Genomic DNA, 21,783 nt, shown 5'->3' with positions numbered 1-21,783 from the left:
TCGGGGTCTTTTGTGTTTTCATACAAATTGTGAAATTTTTTGTTTTAGTTCTGTGAAAATGCCAGTGGTAGTTTGATAGGGATTGCATTGAATCTGTAGATTGCTTTGGGTAGTAGAGTCATTTTCACAATGTTGCTTCTTCCCGTCCAGGAACATGGTATATCTCTCCATCTATGTGTATCATCTTTAATTTCTTTCATCAGTGTCTTATAATTTTCTGCATACAGGGTTTTTGTCTCCTTAGGTAGGTTTACTCCTAGGTATTTTATTCTTTTTGTTGCAATGGTAAATGGCAGTGTTTTCTTAATTTGACTTTCAGATGTTTCATCATTAGTGTATAGGAATACAAGAAATTTCTGTGCATTAACTTTGTATCCTGCTACTTTACTAAATTCATTGATTAGCTCTAGTAGTTTTCTAGTAGCATCTTTAGGTTTCTCTATGTATAGTATCATGTCATCTGCAAACAGTGACAGCTTTACTTCTTCTTTTCCAGTTTGGATTCCTTTTATTTCTTTTTCTTCTCTGATTGCCATGGCTAGGACTTCCAAAACTATGTTGAATAATAGTGGTGAGAGTGGGTAACCTTGTCTTGTTCCTGATCTTAGTAGAAATGGTTTCAGTTTTTCACCATTGAGGATGATGTTGGCTGTGGGTTTGTCATATATGGCCTTTATTATGTTGAGGAAAGTTCCCTCTATGCCTACTTTCTGCAGGGTTTTTATCATAAATAGGTGTTGAACTTTGTTGAAAGCTTTCTCTGCATCTATTGAGATGATCATATGGTTTTTCTCCTTCAGTTTGTTCATATGGTGTATCACGTTGATTGATTTGAGTATATTGAAGAATCCTTGCATCCCTGGGATAAATCCCACTTGATCATGGTGTATGATCCTTTTAATGTGTTGTTGGATTCTGTTTGCTAGTATTTCGTTGAGGATTTTTGCATCTATATTCATCAGTGGTATTGGTCTGTAATATCCTTTTATTGTAATATCTTTGTCTGGTTTTGGTATCAGGGTGATGGTGGCCTCATAGCATAAGTTTGGGAGTGTTCCTTCCTCTGCAATTTTTTGGAAGAGTTTGAGAAGGATGGGTGTTAGCTCTTCTCTAGATGTTTGATGGAATTCACCTGTGAAGCCATCTGGTCCTGGTTTTTTGCTTGTTGGAAGATTTTTAATCACAGTTTCAATTTCATTACTTGTGATTGGTCTGTTCATATTTTCTATTTTTTCCTGGTTCAGAAGTCTCTGAATTTTTCTGTCAAACAGTAAACTGACTTTTTAAAAAGGACATTAGTCAACATAAAAAAAAAAAACACAACATTTTCTACTTTTATTTCTCAGAGAAATTTATCCTTCTTTGGCCTTCCATGTCAAACTCTTATCTTTTTATTAAATCTAACTGTGGAGATGCTTCTAAGTTAGGTCAGTTTTGCTATGGATTGAATTTTGAAAGCACATTTTAATTTCAGCCTTCATGCAGCCGAGCACTGCTAAATTGAATAGGCTGTGGTTACGGGAACTGCAGGAACTGAGATGGAACCAAGAAATCTGTTACTGGAGAAACCTTTTGAGAGCTGACAGATTTTAAGTCACTCTTAATAAGGTCTGATAGGTTAAGGAATAACATGTTCTGGAATTCAGGAAAGCAGCTTTTCACCCTTCCTTGTCATTTGAGAATTATTTTCATTCTCACGCTACTGCAAGCCTATCAAGAAAACTGAATTGAAATGCATCTCAGTGAACTGTGTAGCATAAATCTACAACTTGTGCAACAATAAAATTCTCCTGCCAAGTGGATAGATAGAGCTGTGTTGTTACCATGCTGCTCAAAGAGAATCAGGTATGCATTTTAATTCTGTTTGCATAGAAGAGAGAATAATCCTTTAGGCTTCTGTATAGTTTGCTAAAATAATATATGGTTGAGAGATTTCAGCTATAGACTCTCTTGATCAATGTTGAATCTTAATGTAATAGAAAGTTAAGTATTTCCCAAATTCTTCTATGGATCACTAGTTCTGGTGGAAGGCAGTAGTTATTATGTGGAAGAAAAAAGTTCCAAGATTACACAAATCTGAACAACCTGAAGGAAGCTAAAATTTATAGTTTGTTTTTGTTGTTTTGTTTCTTAATTTATTGCAAGGCTTCTATGAACCTTTAATTGTGAATTTCCAGGAGGAGAATAGAGATGCAAGATCTAAAATGTTTAGTATTCCCTTTGTAAGACATCTTTTGAGAGACAGACAAGGCTGTATCATGACTTTTGTGGGCCCTTTCCTTCATAAAAAATATTAAAGAATACATTTTATAACTATATTGGTACAAAGATGAATATATTAATATTATAAAACGAAACATCTTCTTTGACTTAAAATTTTTTTTGCCTCTGATTTTAAAAGAAATTAAGACATTTTTATGGGCTCCTTAAAGTATTATGGACCTTAGACATCGTATCTGCTCTAATAGGTAAGTCGGCCATACAGAGTGCTACATAGGAGGAGTGAGTCACCACACAAAACCTACAGAATGGAATCGAGAGGCACAATATGGCATTCCATCTAAGGTACTGAGATGGTGGTCTACAGGGTCATTCCTTTCCTTCATGCTATGGGAACTGAAGAAACAAAAGGACACACACACTATGGCAAGAAAGCAGACTGTGGCAAATCTCCCTATCACTGATTCTATGTGAACTCTATTCAGAAATGTTCCCTTAAACTGAAATACTGTATGTATTTTTATGTGTTCAGTGTAAATCTACATAGGGTTAGGTTCAGTAGCTGGAAAAAGAGATTCTTAGTTTCTCATCTATGCATGTGAATCTAAACATCCACATTGGCTCATACTCAGAGCATCTTTGAGAGAGAAAGTTCCATAGCTTAGATTGACGTTACCAACCTTTATTGTAGACAATACTTTCAATTCGTGGTTCTATTATTTATCCACAGCAAACTCTCTGGCTAGAGATAAGAGATGAACTGTATTGATCCTTACTTGGCAAACAGAGTAGGGTAAGAAACTGTGGGTAAGGCTCATGGTGACTTGGGCATGATACCAAATTTGACTCTTTTAGCCATGTTGACCATATCACCCAAGACTGAAGATTCATCTTGAAAGATAAATTAGTAAAAGGGAATTTTCCATACAGTCAAGGGATGTTCAACTCCAGAACAGAAGTATTTTATTTTTCTACTGAGAGTGTGTTTACTCAAAGATAAATGGCCACTTTCTGGCTCAGGAGCAAAGGTAAATGGATCCCAGAAATACACAAGGTCTTTATGAGAATTTAGGACATCATAAATGTGGCATTTCAAGTTAGTGCAGAAAGATGTATTATTTAATAAGTGTTATTAGGTTGGCTGACTAGACATTTCTGATGAAATAAACTGGATCTCCATCCCACTCTTTGGGATGCAGGGCATGCAAGATCTAAGCTCCTGGATCGGGGATCAAACCCTTGTCCCCTGCAGCGGAAGCATGGAGTCTTAACCACTGGACCACCAGGGAATTCCTGATCCCACTCCTTATATCAAAATAAATTCCACCTACTTCAAAAATAAAAATGTAAAATAATGAAGAGATTAAAATACTTGAAGAAAGCACAGTGAATATTATTTATAATCTTGGAGTGGAGAGGGCTTTTCTAAGCATGACACAAACCCAGAATTAGAAAGTACCAATGAAAGTACATTAACCTTAAAGAATTTCTGTACCAAAAAAATTGAAAACAAAGCATCAAAAGAAAACCTTAGAAAATTATGCATATAACATAATAAAGGGCTACTTTCCTTGATATAAAAACAGCTTTCACAAATCAACAAGAAAAAGGAAACAAATAGAAATACAAAGGACAATAAAGGCCAATTCCTAGAAGAAAAACAAATGACCAACAGATCTGTGAAAAGGTGCTCAACCTCTCTAATAATTAAAGAAATACAAAGGAACAATGGTAATGTTTTGCATCTATTAGATTGGCCAAAACAAAACAAAACTTGATAATATACTACCTTGTTAAAGATGTAAGAAAACAGGCATTTTCATTATACACTCTTACTGTATAATGTGAGTATAAACAATATTTTTAAAGGACTGCTTAGCTAATAAACTTTGACCCTGAAATTTAGGAATCTATCACACAGAAATACTCAAGAGTGATGGATGCTTACTGTAAAATAGTCATACATTTCAGATATTTTTGCATTGTACAAGTATACAAAGACATGTACCTATTCAGTGTAGCATTGTTTATAATAATGATATGGTAACTGAAATGACTATCAATAGGGAACTGGTTAAATAAACTATAGTATACCAAAAAAGGAAGATTATAAATCATTAAAACAAGGGAGGCGGCCCATGAGTTCTTAAAAGGGAAATTGTCTGCAATATATTGTTAACTGAACATTCAAGTTACAAAACAGTATGTTTAGAATGATCCCATTATTTTTTAAATGTTAGATATTCATCCAAAAATTTGGAGTAACATATACCAAACTATAGTAGAGTTAGTCACTCTTTCTATCATAAATACCTATAACATTTGAAATGTTTATAACAAGGATTTATTATTCTTATACTCAGAATAAGTAGTTCAGAAAAAGAGCAAATAAAAAAATACTGTTAGTCCATTTTAATAGACTTGTATTTTTTCTAAAAATGCTTTTTCCTCCTCAGGCCCAACTAGTCATCAGGTGTCTTATAGCACTGAAGTGCCAAGCAAGAGAATTTCTGGTCACTTTTTTTTTACATCTTTATTAGAGTATAATTGCTTTACAACTGTACATCAGTTTCTGGTTTATAACAAAGTGAATCACTTATACATATACATATGTCCCCATATCTCTTCTCTCTTCCATCTCCCTCCCTCCCACCCTCCCTATCCCACCCCGCTAGGTGGTCACAAAGCACCGAGCTGATCTCCCTGTGCTATGCGGCTGCTTCCCACTAGCTATCTGTTTTACGTTTGGTAGTGTATATATGTCCATGCCACTCTCTCACTTTGTCCCAGCTTACCCTTCCCCCTCCCCGTATCCTCACAGACAACTTTTTTTTTATATACCTGACCTCTGTATGGCTGCTAGTGCCAGAAGGAATTGGAAAAACTGTCACCATTGGCTTGAAAGTTCATATTGAATTTCTTTATTAAAGTTAGAAACCAGGAATCTGTAATGAGCACATGCTGTGAGATTTCCCTGCTGTTCCAGACATAGCAGTGATTGTTTATGCATATTATATATTATAAAAATATAAGCTAATATATTCTCCTCATAGAAAATTTGGTAAATATAAGAATTGAAAGAACAAAATTCCTCACAGCTTCTCCACTCAAAACAACTACTGTTAGCCTATACTTTTAAAAATCTTTTTTCCCCACTTCTTCATTTTTACAAGTATGTGATCATATTGTAAAAACAATTTTGTGGGACTTCCCTGGTGGTCCAGTGGTTGAGACTTTGCCTTCCAATGCAGGGGGTGTGGGTTCAATCCCTGCTCGGGGATTGAACCTGCACTGAACCCTGGTGTTTTGGCCGCATGCTTCGTGGCCAAAACACGAGAGCTTAAAACAGAAGCAATATTGTAACAAATTCAATAAAGACTTAAAAAAATTGTCCACATCAAAAAAAAAGAGACAATTTTGCATCTTGCTTTCTTCACTTAGCACATCATTTTAAAAGCTTCTTTGTAAACATTTTAATAGCTAGTTGATATTTTATTATTTATCTAATAACCCCCCTGTATAGCTTGACATTTAAGTTGTTTTCAAATTTTCATTAATATAAATAATTCTTAGTGAACATCTTTATATATAAAGCTTTTTCTTTTGTTCAGGATTTCTCTTTAGGGTGATTCCTAGAAGTGGGATATCTGTATTCAAGGATGTCAAGAGTCCTTATACAAATGACGAAATTGCTTATTCTTATTTACACTCCCACCAGTAAAGAGAAAGGGTACATGTTTTATTATACTTTTGCAAATATCTGATATTATTACTAAAAACAGGGAAAACCAAAAACCTTTGCTAATTTGATAGGTATTGAAGTCTTATTTTAATTTGCCTTTCTTTGCTAAGACTGATATTTTTCTGCCCTGTTAAGGTACCTTTTTGTCTTTTTGTGAGTGTGTGTGTGTATGTGTGTGTTTGTGGGTATGTGTACTATCTGTTTATACCCTTTACCCATTCATCTACTGGGCTCTTGATGTTTTTCTTATCAAATTGCAGGAATTCTTCATATATCAAGGGTGCTTATAAATTTTTTTTGTTTTGAAATAACCCTAAGCTTACAAAAAATTTGGAGGTAAAGTATAAAGAACAACAACATTCATTTTTTCATTTGTGGCGTGCTTACAAATGTTGCCTCAAGTTCATAGTTTATCTTTCCATTGTTAGGATTTTGTTTTAATTTTAGACTTAAAATTTGAGTTTACTGGGCATTTATTGCGGTTGATCAGTTCTTTTTTTAATTGAAGTATAGTTAATTTACAATATTAGTTTTAGGTGTACAAAATAGTAATTCAATATTTTTATAGATTATACTCCATTTAGAGTTATTATAAAATATTGGCCCTATTTCCTAAGCTGTACATTACATCCTTATATCTTACTTAATTTATACCTAGTAATTTGTACCTCTTAATCCCCTTCTCCTATCTTGCCCTTCCCCCCCCACCCCTCTCCCCACTGGTAACCACTAGTTTGTTCTCTGCCTCTGTGAGTCAGTTTCATTTATATTCATGCATTTGTTTTATTTTTCAGATTACACATACAAGTGAAAACATACAGCATTTTTCTTTCTCTGTCTGACTTATTTCACTAAGCATAATACCCTCCAGGTCCATCCATGTTATTGCACATGGCAAAATTTTGTTCTTTGTTATGGCTGAGTGATATTTCATTGTATATATATACCACATCTGCTTTATCCATTCCTCTGTTGATAGACACTTAGGTTGCTTCCATACCTTGGCTATTGTAAATAGTGCTGCTATGAACACTGGGTGCATATATCTTTTCAAATTAGTGTTTTCGTTTTCTTCAGATATATTCCCAGCAGTGGAATTGCTGGATCATATGGTAGTTCTATTTTTAATTTTTTAAGGAAACTCCATACTGTTTTCCATAGTGGCTGTACCAATTTATATTCCCACCAACAGTGTACAGAGTTCCCTTTTTTCCACATCCTTGCCAACATTTATTATTTGTTGTCTTTTTGATTATATCCATTCTGACAAGTATGAGGTGATATCTCATTGTTGTTTTGATTTGCTCATCCCTGATGAATAGTAACAGTGCAGAAAAACAAAGGATCATGAGAGATTACTACAGGTGACTATATGCCAATAAAGTGGACAACCTGGAAGAAATGGGCAAATTCGTAGAAAAGCACAACCTTCTGAGACTGAATCAGGATGAAATAGAAAATATAAACAAACCAATCACAAGCACTGAAACTGAAACTAATTAAAAATCTTCCAACAAACAGAAGCCCAGGACCAGATGGCTTCACAGGCGAATTCTATCAAACATTTAGAGAAGAGCTAACACCTATCCTTCTCACTCTTCCAAAATATAGCAGATGAACACTCCCAAACTCATTCTACAAAGCCACCATCACCCTGATACCAAAACCAGACAAGATATCACAAAGAAAGAAAACTACAGGCCAACATCACTGGTGAACAAAGATGCAAAAATCCTCAACAAAATACTAGCAAACAGAATCCAACAGCACATTAAAAGGATCATACATCATGATCAAGTGGGGTTTATCCCAGGAATGCAAGTATTCTTCAATATATGCAAATCAAACAATGTGATACACTATATTAACAAACTGAAGGAGAAAGACCATATGTTCATCTCAATAGATGCAGAAAAAGCTTTTGACAAAATTCAGCACCCATTTATGTTAAAAACTCTCCAGAAAGTAGGCATAGAGGGAACTTGCCTCAACATAATAGAGGCCCTATATGACAAACCGACAGCCAACATCGTTCTCAATGGTGAAAAGCTGAAACCATTTCCACTAAGATCAGGAACAAGACAAGGTTGCCCACTCTCACCACTATTATTCAACATAGTTTTGGAAGTTTTAGCCACAGCAATCAGAGAAGAAAAAGAAATAAAAGGAATACAAATTGGAAAAGAAGTAAAGCTGTCACTGTTTGCAGATGACATGATACTATACACAGAGAATCCTAAAGATGCTACCAAAAAACTACTAGAGCTAATCAATGAATTTGGTAAAGTAGCAGGACACAAAATTAATGCACAGAAATCTCTTGCATTCCTATACACTAATAATGAAAAATCTGAAACAGAAATTAAGGAAACACTCCCATTTAACACTGCAACAAAAAGAATAAAATACCTAATAAAATAAACTTACCTAAGGAGACAAAAGACCTGTATGCAGAAAACTGTAAGACACTGATGAAAGAAATTAAAGATGATACAAACAGCTGGAGAGATATACCGTGTTCTTGGGGAAGAATCAACATTGTGAAAATGACTCTACTACCCAAAGCAATCTACAGATTCAATGCAATCCCTATCAAACTACCACTGGCATTTTCACAGAACTAGAACAGAAAATTTCACAATTTGTGTGGAAACACAAAAAACCCAAATAGCCAAAGTAATCTTAAGAAAAATGGAGTTGGAGGAATCAGGCTCCCTGACTTCAGACTATACTACAAAGCTACAGTAATCAAGACAGTATGGTAATGGCACAAAAACAGATATATAGATCAATGGAACAGGATAGAAAGCCCAGAGATAAACCCATGCACATATGATCATATGATCACCTTATCTTTGATAAAGGAGGCAAGAATATACAATGGAGAAAAGACAGCCTCTTCAATAAGTGGTTCTGGGAAAACTGGACAACTACATGTAAAAGAATGAAATTAGAACACTTCCTAACACCACACTCAAAAATAAACTCAAAATGGATTAAAGACCCAAATGTAAGGCCAGACACTATGAAACTCTTAAGAGGAAGACATAGGAAGAACATTCCATGACATAAATCACAGCAAGATTCTTTTTGACCCACCTCCTAGAGAAATGGAAGTAAAAACAAAAATAAACACATGGGACTTAAAAGCTTTTGCACAGCAAAGGAAACCATAAACAAGATGAAAAGACAACCCACAGAATGGGAGAAAATATTTGCAAACAAAGCAGCTGCAGAGCACAGGGAGATCAGCTCGGTGCTTTGTGACCACCTAGAGGGGTGGGATAGGGAGGGTGGGAGGGGGACGCAAGAGGGAGGGTATATGGGGATATATGTATACATATAGCTGATTCACTTTGTTATACAGCAGAAACTAACATAACGTTGTAAAGCAATTATATTCCAATAAAGATATTTCAAACAAAAAAGAAAACATGGGGTATAACACTGAAATAACCAAGTAATTCCCTGCTTCTTACGTTCATCTGAAGTATATTGGAAAAAAGCATATGTAGTCATAATGATGATTTCACAAGTCAGCTAGTCATCGTTAATGCACCCTAAAGACAACTGCGCTCTAATTTGTTTTGGGCATTTTTTTTTAATGTCCTAGACACAAGTGATATGTTTAAATTCTTTTTACAAATGTAGGTAATCAAATCATTGGCTTCACACAGACAACAGTTCACACCTCCACCCAACTACCACTATCACAGCAATTAAACAGGACAAATTGGGAGACTGAAGTTGAGTTTAAAACACCACCACAAGTAAAAATAAAATCACACTTAACACTCATTTTAGGAGATGAAAAGTTTACTTAGAAATTGCAAACATTTAGCAAAGACAAGACATAAACACTATTTTCCATATTCTACAGAAATACAATAATTTATAGCTGGCTTGGTACATGGTCACATGATAAAAACAAATATAATGGGAAAAAAAAGTTCATTCTACTTTTCTGCCACTTATTACAACTTAATATGTATACCAGTAAGTACTGGAGGACAGCTGCATAGGCAGATTAGAATCCGAGGGCTGTTTGTTAATACATATTATTGTATTATAACAATAATATAAAAACAAAATAGGTACAGATATATAATTAACATGCAATTTAAGCTATTATTTTGAAGAAACAGGACAGAATTTAGTGAACACATTGAAAAATGTGTTGTTAATAATATGTTGTTATAATCAGCATATCATGGTATTTTACATGCACAGAAATCCTTCCTTCTTAAATAATGCTTGGCAAATTGAAACTGGTTGACCCTACTTCTAGAGAAAATTTTAAATGAAGACAAAAAAACGAGTGGACAATTCTGTTCGATGCTTTTCTAAGTATACTAAATAATTTTTAAAGTACCATAATTTCATGCCTACCTCACCACCTCCAATTTAAAGTAAAGCCATACTTTGTATTCTATGAATCTACACTGTCCAGTATAGCAGCCCTCATCCACAAGTGGCTTTTTGAGTATTTAAAATGTAGCTAGTCAGAACTGAGATGCACATGAGTGCAAAATACACGCTGAATTTTGAGGACTTACTATGGAGAAAAAAGAAGGTAAAACACCTCTATTTTGTATATTGATTACATACCTAAAAGATAACATTTTTAATATATTGGGTTAATTAAAATATTAATTTTATGTGTTTCTTTTTTTAATGTGGCTACTAGAGAATTTTAAATTACATATGTGGCTCACATTTATTTCTACTGGATAGCACTGATACAGACGTCTATAGTCATTACATCAGCCTTAGCACTTAGCATCACATTTAAAGCGCTCTGGAGTACTAACTCTCAGAACACCGTAAACACACTCTGTATGTACGTTATTGCAAAATTTATTTTTATGCCTCTGCAATTACACATTTTAAGTGTAAAAAGAATTCACAAAATATTTAATCCTTAAAAAACGTCAACTAGAATATGGTTAGAGCTAAAGGAAATTCAATGCAGACTGTTATATTGGGGGAAAATAGTTTAATAGTGAAGACAATTAGTATCTTCAGTAAAATAAGTTAGCCAAACTTATCTTTAATGCCCAGGATCTGACCTTGCACCACAGATCATACATGTAACTTGTCCATTTAACCATAACCTAAAAGAAAATCTTAAAACACTGATTGCAACCTACTTAAATGCTCCATTTTCTGGAGAATCTTCAAGCAATGTAAATTAACACACATAACGGATTCTAATAGCAGAATATAGTAGCTAAGAACTATCCCTTAAAGTCCCTCAGTGTTAAAGTAAGCAACTACCTAGTGTCCAAGAGACGTGGATTGAAAAAAAGGTTTTTAGAAGCTATTAAAAAAAAAAGATCATTGCTCTTTTATCATTTTCTTCCCCTCCTCCTTTTTTAGTTTTTTTGTAGTAGAGGATATAAATATTTGGTATATTCATAATACCTCATCTTTTATTTTGTCCAACTCAAAAAACAAGTTAACCTAGTACATACTCCATTATTTTCCTAGGAACAACAAGCACCAAAATACAATACCAACAGTGGTGACCTCAGTCAGAAGCCAGCGTCATAGCCATGCATCAAGAACCTCGCCAGGAGGCAATGCCTAAATACGCTTGTGCTGCACACGCTGCTTCTCACAGCTCAGGTTGGAATGCTTGTTTTTAAACTGTTTAAATCTGTTTGCATTAGGTAAAGTCTGTCAAAAATGCTCTGAAAGCCACAAATTAATAGACTCTGAAACGACTATATTATTCATAAAAATTTCTCCTTCATTTTGAACATGTTCTCAAAAAACAAGTAGAAGTTATTTAATATAACTTCATACCTTACCATGACTACTTTTTTTTTCCCCCCCCCCGGTATGCGGGCCTCTCACTGTTGTGGCCTCTCCCTTTGCGGAGCACAGGCTCTGGACGTGCAGGCTCAGCGGCCATGGCTCACGGGCCCAGCCGCTCCGCGGCATATGGGATCTTCCCAGACCCGGGCACGAACCCGTGTCCCCTGCATCGGCAGGCGGACTCTCAACCACTGCGCCACCAGGGAAGCCCATGACTACTTTTAAGACACTGGAAAGTAACCAAGATTTAGGGAGAAATAAACAGTACCTATACTAGATAATACTAGATATACCAATGATTGCAGAAGACTACAGCAGTTCTCTCTAGAGTTCAGCAGCCTATTAAGACATTTAATCACATTTATGAATGTGCCTTGCACAAAGAGATACTACTTAAACTTTTCACATCTCCTGTCTTCAGACCATTTCTACATAAACAGCATTTTTATTACACGTTACTAACTCCAACCTAAATAAGCCTAATAATTCATGTCAAATGAGAAAATTTTTCAGTTTCAAACATATATTACTCTAAAAATATACTCCTCAATGAAAAGATGACAACAGTCTCCTTTCTGAAAGCTGTTACTTTGATGTTAGATTAATAATCAACTAAATATTTATTAAGCACCTACTATGATTGCATTCAGCCTATACTCATTCTTCAACCAACAAGAAAAAAAATATCTGCTCCAAATGCAAAATGACATTTGTGAGGGAGGATAACATATTAGCATTTCTAACAGAATGCTGTATGAGTCAATAACTGGACATGTGAAATTGTTCATCCCTATGACACTGAAAAACCTCAAATTTATTACTGATCACTTTATAAAGATAAATAAACATTTGAAGTATGCTGCATAGTACTTTGAGGAAAGTGACTGCCATACTTTAAATTAAGGCTGATTCCCTAAAGGTATGGAAGAAAAGTCAAAATGTCATGGTTCGCAAGCAACTGAAGACTTACTATAAACAGTTTACAGCAACATCTGGTTAATTCAAGCAAATGGGCACTTGTGTTAGGTTTCCAACTTTGCTTGAGGGGGCTGGTCTAATAAAGAAAACTGCCTTTAAACAGAAGCACTTCAAGCAAGTATGAAAATAAAAGTCCTTTGGATAAAATTCTTTGTAAAACCAGTATATAAGTTGAAATTCCAAATCTCATTTAAATATATATACATATATGTGAATACGCACACATATGTATGCCTTAAAAGTATCTAAATTGCACTTACAATGCTGTACAGCTGTATATCTTTGCCTTGTATGTTTGAACCTGATTATGTATCTTCAGCACAATACTGTATTTCTCCTGAAGTTAAGAATGTGGACAACGATGATAAGACAGAGATAAATAAGCTAGTTTCAACTTTCTAGCCTTTAACAATTCTGACCTGTTGAATTCCTACAAGGTGCAAGGCTTTATGCAACATACGGAACGTGTACAAGATCTGACACAAAGCACTCTTTCAGGGAAACTGAAGTTTTAAGAAGCAAAAGAGTTGTCAGTTTGAAAACCAACAGTAATCACTTTCTCAATAGAATTTCTAAAAACTGAGATTGATGTCAACTAAAGCACTCCTACCTCTGCAAAACATGGAAAATAATGCAATACAGAAGCCATTTCCGTAGAAGACACGTGTAAGAGAACATTCATGATAGAACCACAGGGATTGAAGCAGTGAGATGAACAATGAGGCAGTCACAGAGCTACTGCACTGGTAGTAGTTTATAAAAAATACTATCTATACTAAAATTTTAAGAGCTAGTAATATACTTAGCATATTTTTGCCTTTTTTTGGCCACTGAATATAAAATTTTATCCTAAATTTACTAAATCTCCTACACCCTGAGAAATAATAACAGATTAATAAAAAGAAATGCCAGGGTTAGCTTTGTGGACCATATTATTGTCCAGAAAGCACAAGCTATATATAGCTAATATTCTTGGAAGCACAAGATTTCATCAGCAGAGTAAGCTGCTGCTCTCTATTTTTTTTTTTCTTTTTTTAAGTAAAGGGTTGGTTTTACAGTGTTAACATGGCCTAGTGAGAATACAGAAGTCAAAGTTGGGAGCCTGAAGTCCCTACCCCCCAGATCCACAACTGACACAACAGTTTTCTGTTTCCACTATGAACATGACCTATTGCTGTCCGTTAGGAATACATTATTCGACAGTTCTCCGAAAAGCACTTTGGCATCTTAAGCTATATATTTTAATGAAATTACAATTAACAATTATTGGCTATCTGGAAATATGGAACTCCTATCCCTCCCCTCTCCATACCCAAATACATAAAAAGCCACATTTTAAATTTCATCTCAGTATTTGCCTCTTTTCCTCCAATATTTGAAAAGATTAAGGTTCCATTTTTCCCCCCACTCAACTATCTTACGTAGGACTAAATTTGGGATGGGGTTCTTTAAAGTCCTTAAGATAAGGCAAAGGATTCATTTAGGACAACTGTATGGCGCTTCTTTTAGGGCAGAGGGCCACTGTTTCCCTTTAAACATGGGCTGCACAGGGTTTTTGGCTGATCTTTATGCATATGCCGTCCTCTAAATGTGAGGCCTCCAACCCCAAAAACATTAGTTGTCACTGAGAAAGAACTAATTCTTCCTGGTAGGGTGCTTAAAAATGATAACTAATGACATGCAAACCAAAGCATCCTTCCTGCTCTTATCAGTAACTCACTTAAGGATAAAATATTCCATTGGGCCATGCCTAGCAAGTGGAATAAATAAAATAATGAGTCAATCAACTGTTTAATAAAATTTTCATCCTTTGTTTTCTACCTAAATGTTAGACTTAAATATAATCTTGCTCCCCCAAAAAGAAAGGCACTCGAATGAACACAGTATATACAGTTATTTTTTAAAAGACACTGTGTGATGGTAAGGAGAATTCTCAGGGTTGATTCTTCCTGCTCACTGCCTTTATAACACTGAATTTGCCTATGCTTTCCTGTGCCTCCATGAACTTCTCTAATAAAAAGGAGCACATTACAGAGTATACTCAAGTACAGGGAGGCGGCAGCACGTAAAGTGCTAGGGTTTGCACAGTTCTATTTGAGAAATTTACTTAGAAGACAAAAAGTTCAGTTGTTACAATGCTGCTCAAATTTTCTAGCATACTTTAGATATTTTAAAGTTTTAAAATATAATTTTCTAGTAACAAAATAACTAAGCTCACAAAAGCTTTTTGCAAAAACAAAAGTGTTTCTTACTTCCTTTGATAAACTAAATATTTAGCATCTTCTCTAATACAGGGGAACTAAGGTAGAAATGAGATTGCTGCATAGCAAGTGGTAGTTGCATTCCTAAATTATATTTAGCCCTCATGTCAGATATCATCTTGTGCTATTAAGAGAAAAATACTAGGCTGACAATTTGTTCTCAAAAATATTAAAAGTTTTTACACACATGTAGGTATGTGTCTAAACAAGCATGAATTCACATGACCTGAATATATCTAAATGACACAGCCTACCACCATATATGCTTTCCTACAAAATGCCACATGAAAATCCAAGAACTTTTGTTTGCACATCTTGTGTTACATAAGCCCTTATCTGAAGACTTAAGTGGCTTTGAGTGACCTCCTGTATATTTAATCCGATAAATAATGAAGCCTTTAATTTAAATTAGAATTGTACCATAGGAATAAGAGATATGACTCAAAAGTCTGGGCCCAGAGTTTTCAAAGAGGTAATAAAATGCTAAAACCTAGAAAAGAAAGGGTTTTGAGTCTAAAATGACTATTCATGCACAGATACAGATCAACACGTCTTTGAAATCAGTTTCCTCAGATACTCCAAGAGTGGCTATGGCTCTATTGGCAAGATCTGTCCTCCAACATCATAAGTGAATAGAAAGTAGTGTTCTTGCAAATGTTCTTCATTTTTCTATGAATTTTTAATATACATTATAGTACAGTTAATTGATATTATACAGCTGCATTTCTTGGCTGGGATTTAACAAGCATAAACAAAGTAGTTTAATGCAGGAAAAAAATCTAAATTAACTTATTCTATATGCAATAGCTCCCCCTAAGTATCATGAAGGCAGAGTACATCATTCATTCACAATCCATTGCTCTATTCCATCAATTTCTCAATCATAACTCACTCTATGTATCACTCATGATTGATCTTTCTCATCTTCAGTTAAATCATTCATAAATTTAATAAATATTTAATGAGTCCTTACAATGTGCAAGGCACACAGAATCTGGGAACACCATGTTACCAAAATAGGTACACTTAAAAAAAAAAAAAAAGTCAGGTTGGGGAGGGGTAGTGGTAGAGATATTTACAGATCTTATTGCTTTTTTGCTTGTCAGTAGTATTCTTGATCCACAGGATGGCCTACAATTCTTCCAGTGAAAGATGGATGACATTTGTGTCAATCTAAATCATCTTTTCCTTTAACAATGACATATTTATAGAAAAATAAGTGAAGACTAATGAGTCCCTAAAAATAGACACATCCTTTCCACTGCATGAGCTCATTCATTCCAAGAGATAATATCATGCTACAGCTAGTGAGTTTAGATGTGAACCATTTAGGGAAAAAATACAACCATCCAGGGCAATACTAGGTTTTTCAGTGAATGAACACTTGAAAACTGCAAATTTTAGAAATAAAGCAGCACACAAAAGTCAGATATAAACAGTATCCTTTGGATATTTGTATTTTTACTCCCTACTTAAAGCTATTAGGAAGACAGGAGACCAAGATATATTAAAGGACTGCATGGCTTCTTGTAAGGGTGGGTTAAGAGACTTAAAACACATGAAGGCAGTTAACATCAAAGAAGGGCAAGAGACTCTGTGGAAGGTATAAAAAGATGTGGAGCATTATCAAATTTAGCTGTTGTTTCACAGAGGATTGTCTGTATTCATGTCTCAACACTCTCACATCAACGCATAAGAAGCCCTACTACTTAATACTTAAAATGATGATACTTAAAATGATGCTTGGAAGAATGGTAATACTGAGTGAGGCCAGAATTTGGCAACATATATTAGTGGAATGTGCTAAATCTTCCATGTCATCTGTGTGTAGTCTGCCCCCCAAGCCCCACAGGTGCTAAAAATCATAAATTAATAGTTTTATCCATAGAGGTCTAGGTAGACCTTGAGGTATTTGAATCAAAATATGCTTTGTACACAAAGGGTCATAGATTTATGCTCATAATGCCAATCATTTTCTCACCTAAATACTATAAAAAGCTAAAAAAGGGTAAATTTTGCCCTAAGAGAGAAGGACAGGCAGCTTCTGTCTACAAGGACCAGTCTAGACAATTTTTTTGGTGTTCTTAAGTCTCACTTGACAGTTTGCCACTCAACAAAATCATGACATACAAGTAAAGGACCTATTCTTTTCCCTTAAAGAAATGCTCCTCACTCAAGTCCAGAGTCTCCGTAACAGTGGTATAGGAGAGGTCTGCTTTTCCCTACATCTGTCTTCTCACCCTACAGGTGACCTAGCAAATAAAGAGGAAAACAGGCAAAGCATAGTGGTCACACTTGTTTCTGCCACTATTACATTTCAAACACACACAAGATAATAGACAACTTCCATCATTAGGGGAACTTTTAGAGGGGCAGTTCATATTCATATTGTGTGTGTGTGTATGTGTGCGTGTGTTTAATGGGGTATGGAATTAACTGGAAACAGAGAGGAGATTATGTTTAGTACACATCCATGAAATACAACAGATAAGGAAAAATATACAAAAGTGGAGATGACAAAAAAATCGAATGGGAAAATAAAGAGAAAGGTGTGTGGAAAGAAGAAATGCAAAGCATTCTTTCATATTAAGACATTAGACATTACCTGGAACTTTCCCCACACCTGCCTCACCTACCTAAAAAACCCAGCCCTTATTATTGAAAAGAATAAGATACAGCTAAAAGGTGGATACTTTGGTACGTTGTCCCTGATAAATTTAGTATCAAAGTTTTTAAACTGTTTTATTTTTTAAAATAAAGACTGAAGAACTAACCTTCAAAACTATTCATCCCCCCTGGCTTTTGCCAGTAAACTTTTAATAATCACTTCACAAAAACTTTATAGTTTATCCAGTGTATCCTTAATAACTTAAATTTTAAAAAGGAAGATTTTTAATGGACACATTTCTATGCATAAGCTTCCCATTTTTCATGGTGAATCTGGAGGAAAGTAAGTAGTAATAACTAAAAACAGCATTCTAGGTTTTTTTAAAATTGATTTTAATTGAGGTAAAAACAACCTATCAAAGCTAGTAGTAAAAATAATTTTCTACTACAATTACATAAACTCTTAAAATTATTTTTTTTAAAAATAACCATTTTTAAAATGGACTATATTGGAAGCATGTTGTTCATATAAATTCCAATACTTCTGACTTTGGTTATGTTGGTCTATGACTTGAGTAGAACATACTAGAGAAAGAGAAATGGTGTGTATTTTCACACATCCATCCATCTGGCCATTTGATTCTCAAAACAACAATTAGATCAAGTAATTTTGAATTTGTATTGTTCTTAAGCTAAACTACAACATACATTTTTAATTTAAAAAAAAAAAAAACTAGCCTATGCAGCAACCACACTGAGGTGGGTTGAGGTGTATGTGAACCAATCTGGAGAACCAAATGAGAAAAGCCTCAAGTACAGGAATATAAAGGATGAGAAGTTTAAAAGAAAAAAATTAAGACTCACTGTTCAGCAGGAAGGAACTACACAATTATTTTATCCCCAAAGGAATGCCAGTTCTTAACAAAATAAATAAAATGAAAGATTTACTATGGACTTTTAACCTAAAGATGAAGCACATATAGTTAGACAATAATAGCAAACAGTTCATGCAACTATGTAAATAAGAAAGGAAAGCAATATTGCACTAAAAGGGGAACCTTGCAGGACTAATCCACCTCTTTCATTGACTCAATGTAACCAGCCATTTCCTGTATGCATTGGCAAACCTGGCCTGCTCCACGTTCCGACAGGTGGACAATACTTGATCGATGAACCTGTGCTCCATTTCCAGGTCCAGGGAGTCTGGAGCAGGGGTCCGCTTCAGGCGTTTGGTTTCCTGGGAATAGCCTTGCTTGCTAGAGTCACTGAGTCCATCCACCTCCATTGCCTGAGATGTATGCGGTCCTGCTGGGATGAGGTGCAAGTCACTCAAAGTCCCCCCTGGGTTGTCTGCAGGTGACAACTGGACCACGCTGTGAGGAAACCTACCATTTAAGTGATGCTGAAGGTAGAAAACATGCCGCCTGTGAAAGAGGAGGGTAAGGAAGAGAATAGAAAAAGAAAAATCACATCACAAAGTCAAGCTTTTCAGAAAAGACAAAAAAGTCGATAATCTTAAAACATACAGTACTCAGTTCAGTGCCCCCTTCGTAACCCAGAGCTATCTGGGGGAAGGAGGAAGAATAGTTAAGATGTAGTCTCTGGGTATTACAGAGCCTCACAAACCCAGATTACTGGTTTGTGAGAAAGAATACTACCCGAAGGTGTTTAAAAAAAATGGACTGAGATGATGACAATCACTTGGTGTTGTTACACCTGTTACTATAATATGAAACTAGAAATGGGTCTTAGCTCAATCTCTGCTATAAGTTAAAATATAAAACAAAACCAAAAATTAACCTCATTGATATCCTAAAAGACAAGTGATTTTCAGAAACAAGAGAATTAAATATTAGCTCCTCTAGAGGCTTAGTGTATGGCCTCTATCCAATACTTTCTTTAATAAGAACAGAACTGCTGTGGTTGGACTTATTATCTTAGAAACCCTCTGAATTCTCCCCTAAATCCAGCACTATAGTCTTATTAAACACCGACATGCAGTAGGGATGTGCTGGGCTCTGAGAAAAGTATGTTAAAAGACACAGTTCCTGTTCTTCCTCTAAGGAGAGTTCTCCTGCCCTTAGAATCATCTGGAGTTATTTGTTAAAAATGAAGATCCATGTGCCTAATTTCCAAAATTTGTGACTCAAAGGGGTGCACATCTCTGTACAAAATAAGGTAAACTACCTTAGGTAGTTTCTAGGTTGTTATACTTCATCATTCATATTAATAACTCTAAGCCCTTAAAAGAGAATTCTATTCATTTTCCCAGCTTATTTGGGAGCAGACAAAGGAGCATATAACACCCATTTTACAGAGGACAAATCTTAAAAGGGCTGATAAACTGCTTAAGGGCACTGAATCAGTAGAAAATATAATTCATTCCTGTAATATACAGGTCATCCCAACTGTCTCTTCTCCCTACTCCAAACTCCAATTAATCTTTATATAAAAAAAGAAAGTTTCTGTTCTAATGATCTAGCTCTCTCTCAAACACAAATATAATTTTTAATATTCTTTGAGTCTTGCTATTAATGTGTCTAAATATAAAACAGCAATAAAAAATCGGTAACAACAAAACATGCAAGTCAAGATCTATCTTCTCTCCTAAAAATGTGTAATAAAAATGTTTTGTTTTTAAGGGAAAAAGAAAATTCTGTATTTATGAAGATGCCAAAGAGGGGGACTGTCTTCCATCTTCTACTATATCTTCCAAATATATTTAGACTGGAAAAAGGGAACAAATCACATTTAACTTAAAAAATACACAAATATTTAAAATGCCTACCTCCTGCCTAACACAGGCAACTCTTTTGTCTACAAACAGAATCCTGTAACTTGAAGTAAAATCTGTAGATATAATGCCAGAGATGCCTCCAACTAAATGATAATCCAAAATAAATCAATCGGGGGTTCCCATACCTGGATTTCATTTCAACATGAAAAGTACAGTCAAAGGTTCTTAAAACTCAAGTTATGAGGTTGCTAACCGTCTTTCACTCCTTCCTAATAATCCTGATTCACTCCCAAAGTACATATTACTTTAAAAAAGCAAAAAGTGTCAAGAGATTATACTTAAGGTAAAGTAATCTGCAGGCCATCACGGTTGGGAAGAACAATAAAAATGTCTAAATATTCTCAGGGTCTAATCAATGGTCTCAGCCCTGACTGTGCATCAAATTTACCTGTCAGGGTTTTTTCTTTATATTTGAAAAAACAGATGGCAGCACTCCATCCCAGATATGCTAAGTATCAGGATCTCCAAGGAGGGAGTCCAGAAACTTTCTTTAGTTTGAAAGTAACACACCTTATTCTGTGGCGCAGTCAAGGATGAACGCCACCACCTTGAGCCGTTGGCAAAGATCTGCATGAGGAACTTCATATTGATCATGACCATGAGCAGGAGTATATGGTAACACAAACTCCTCTGAAGCACTCAAGCAAAGTTCCACAATCAGATTACCATATTTACCCAAGTAGGCACGAGTCAGATGTAAGACCTTCTGTAGCTCTCATAAGGACACACACAGTTTTATGCAGGAAATAGATCTTCCTTTCTCTTACCTATGACACCAAAGGGTTTCATGTCCTGGGTAGGAATCAATAAGATCAGTGCTGAATTCAACTTCTTCTTCTAGAAGATGGGGAAGATTTATCCTTGATTCCTCTGCTGAAGCCACTGCTTCTTCATCTTTTGGAAGAACTATAGCTGGCTCACTTCTCAACGTATTTTGCTCCAATACAGAACCATCTGTCACAGTTTGGCTAACCAAAGACTTTAATAAAAACTGGCGGTAGTGAAATCCACTGTGGTCTGAAACATGCATGGACGCCCAGTGTTTAGTAGAAGATAGTTCATCAAGAAGAATCTTGTAGGAAGAAAAAAGGGAAGTGAAATAAGGAATTGCCAAAGGTTTTACTTTCTCCATTAATGCTTTGGATTTCTCTTCTGATTCATTTCTTGTTTTGACAACACCATTCCTACCAATATTTTGTATATAATGCCCAACACAGTGTTGTCATTTAGTGGAAGCTTGCACTTAGTGGAAGCTCAGTAAATTCTAATTTTCCCTTTCTTTTATAAAGTAATTGATTTTTTTTTTTTTTTTTTTTTTTTACTGCCGCAGAATTTACGGACCTTTCCCTAGACTTTGA

The 21,783-nt window shown here is 35.2% G+C and overlaps 1 protein-coding gene across 1 annotated transcript in view; it reads right to left on the bottom strand.

Moving 5' to 3' along the window:
- Positions 1-9,527: 9,527 nt before the first annotated feature.
- PTAR1 (protein prenyltransferase alpha subunit repeat containing 1) overlaps positions 9,528-21,783 on the bottom strand; it is a 48,305-nt gene continuing 36,049 nt past the window's right edge. The window contains exons 6-7 of the mRNA XM_030877022.2: positions 21,193-21,497; positions 9,528-19,052 (exon numbers count right to left, since the gene is read on the bottom strand). Of these exons, the coding sequence (XP_030732882.2) occupies positions 18,710-19,052; positions 21,193-21,497 (648 nt within the window). The 3' untranslated portion in view covers positions 9,528-18,709. The remainder of the gene's footprint in view (positions 19,053-21,192; positions 21,498-21,783) is intronic.

This window comes from Globicephala melas, chromosome 6 (genome assembly GCF_963455315.2).
Source record: "Globicephala melas chromosome 6, mGloMel1.2, whole genome shotgun sequence".
Lineage (NCBI taxonomy): Eukaryota > Metazoa > Chordata > Mammalia > Artiodactyla > Delphinidae > Globicephala > Globicephala melas.
Note: the sequence above shows the minus strand (reverse complement) of the source record. Positions and strands in the feature narration are given on the sequence as shown.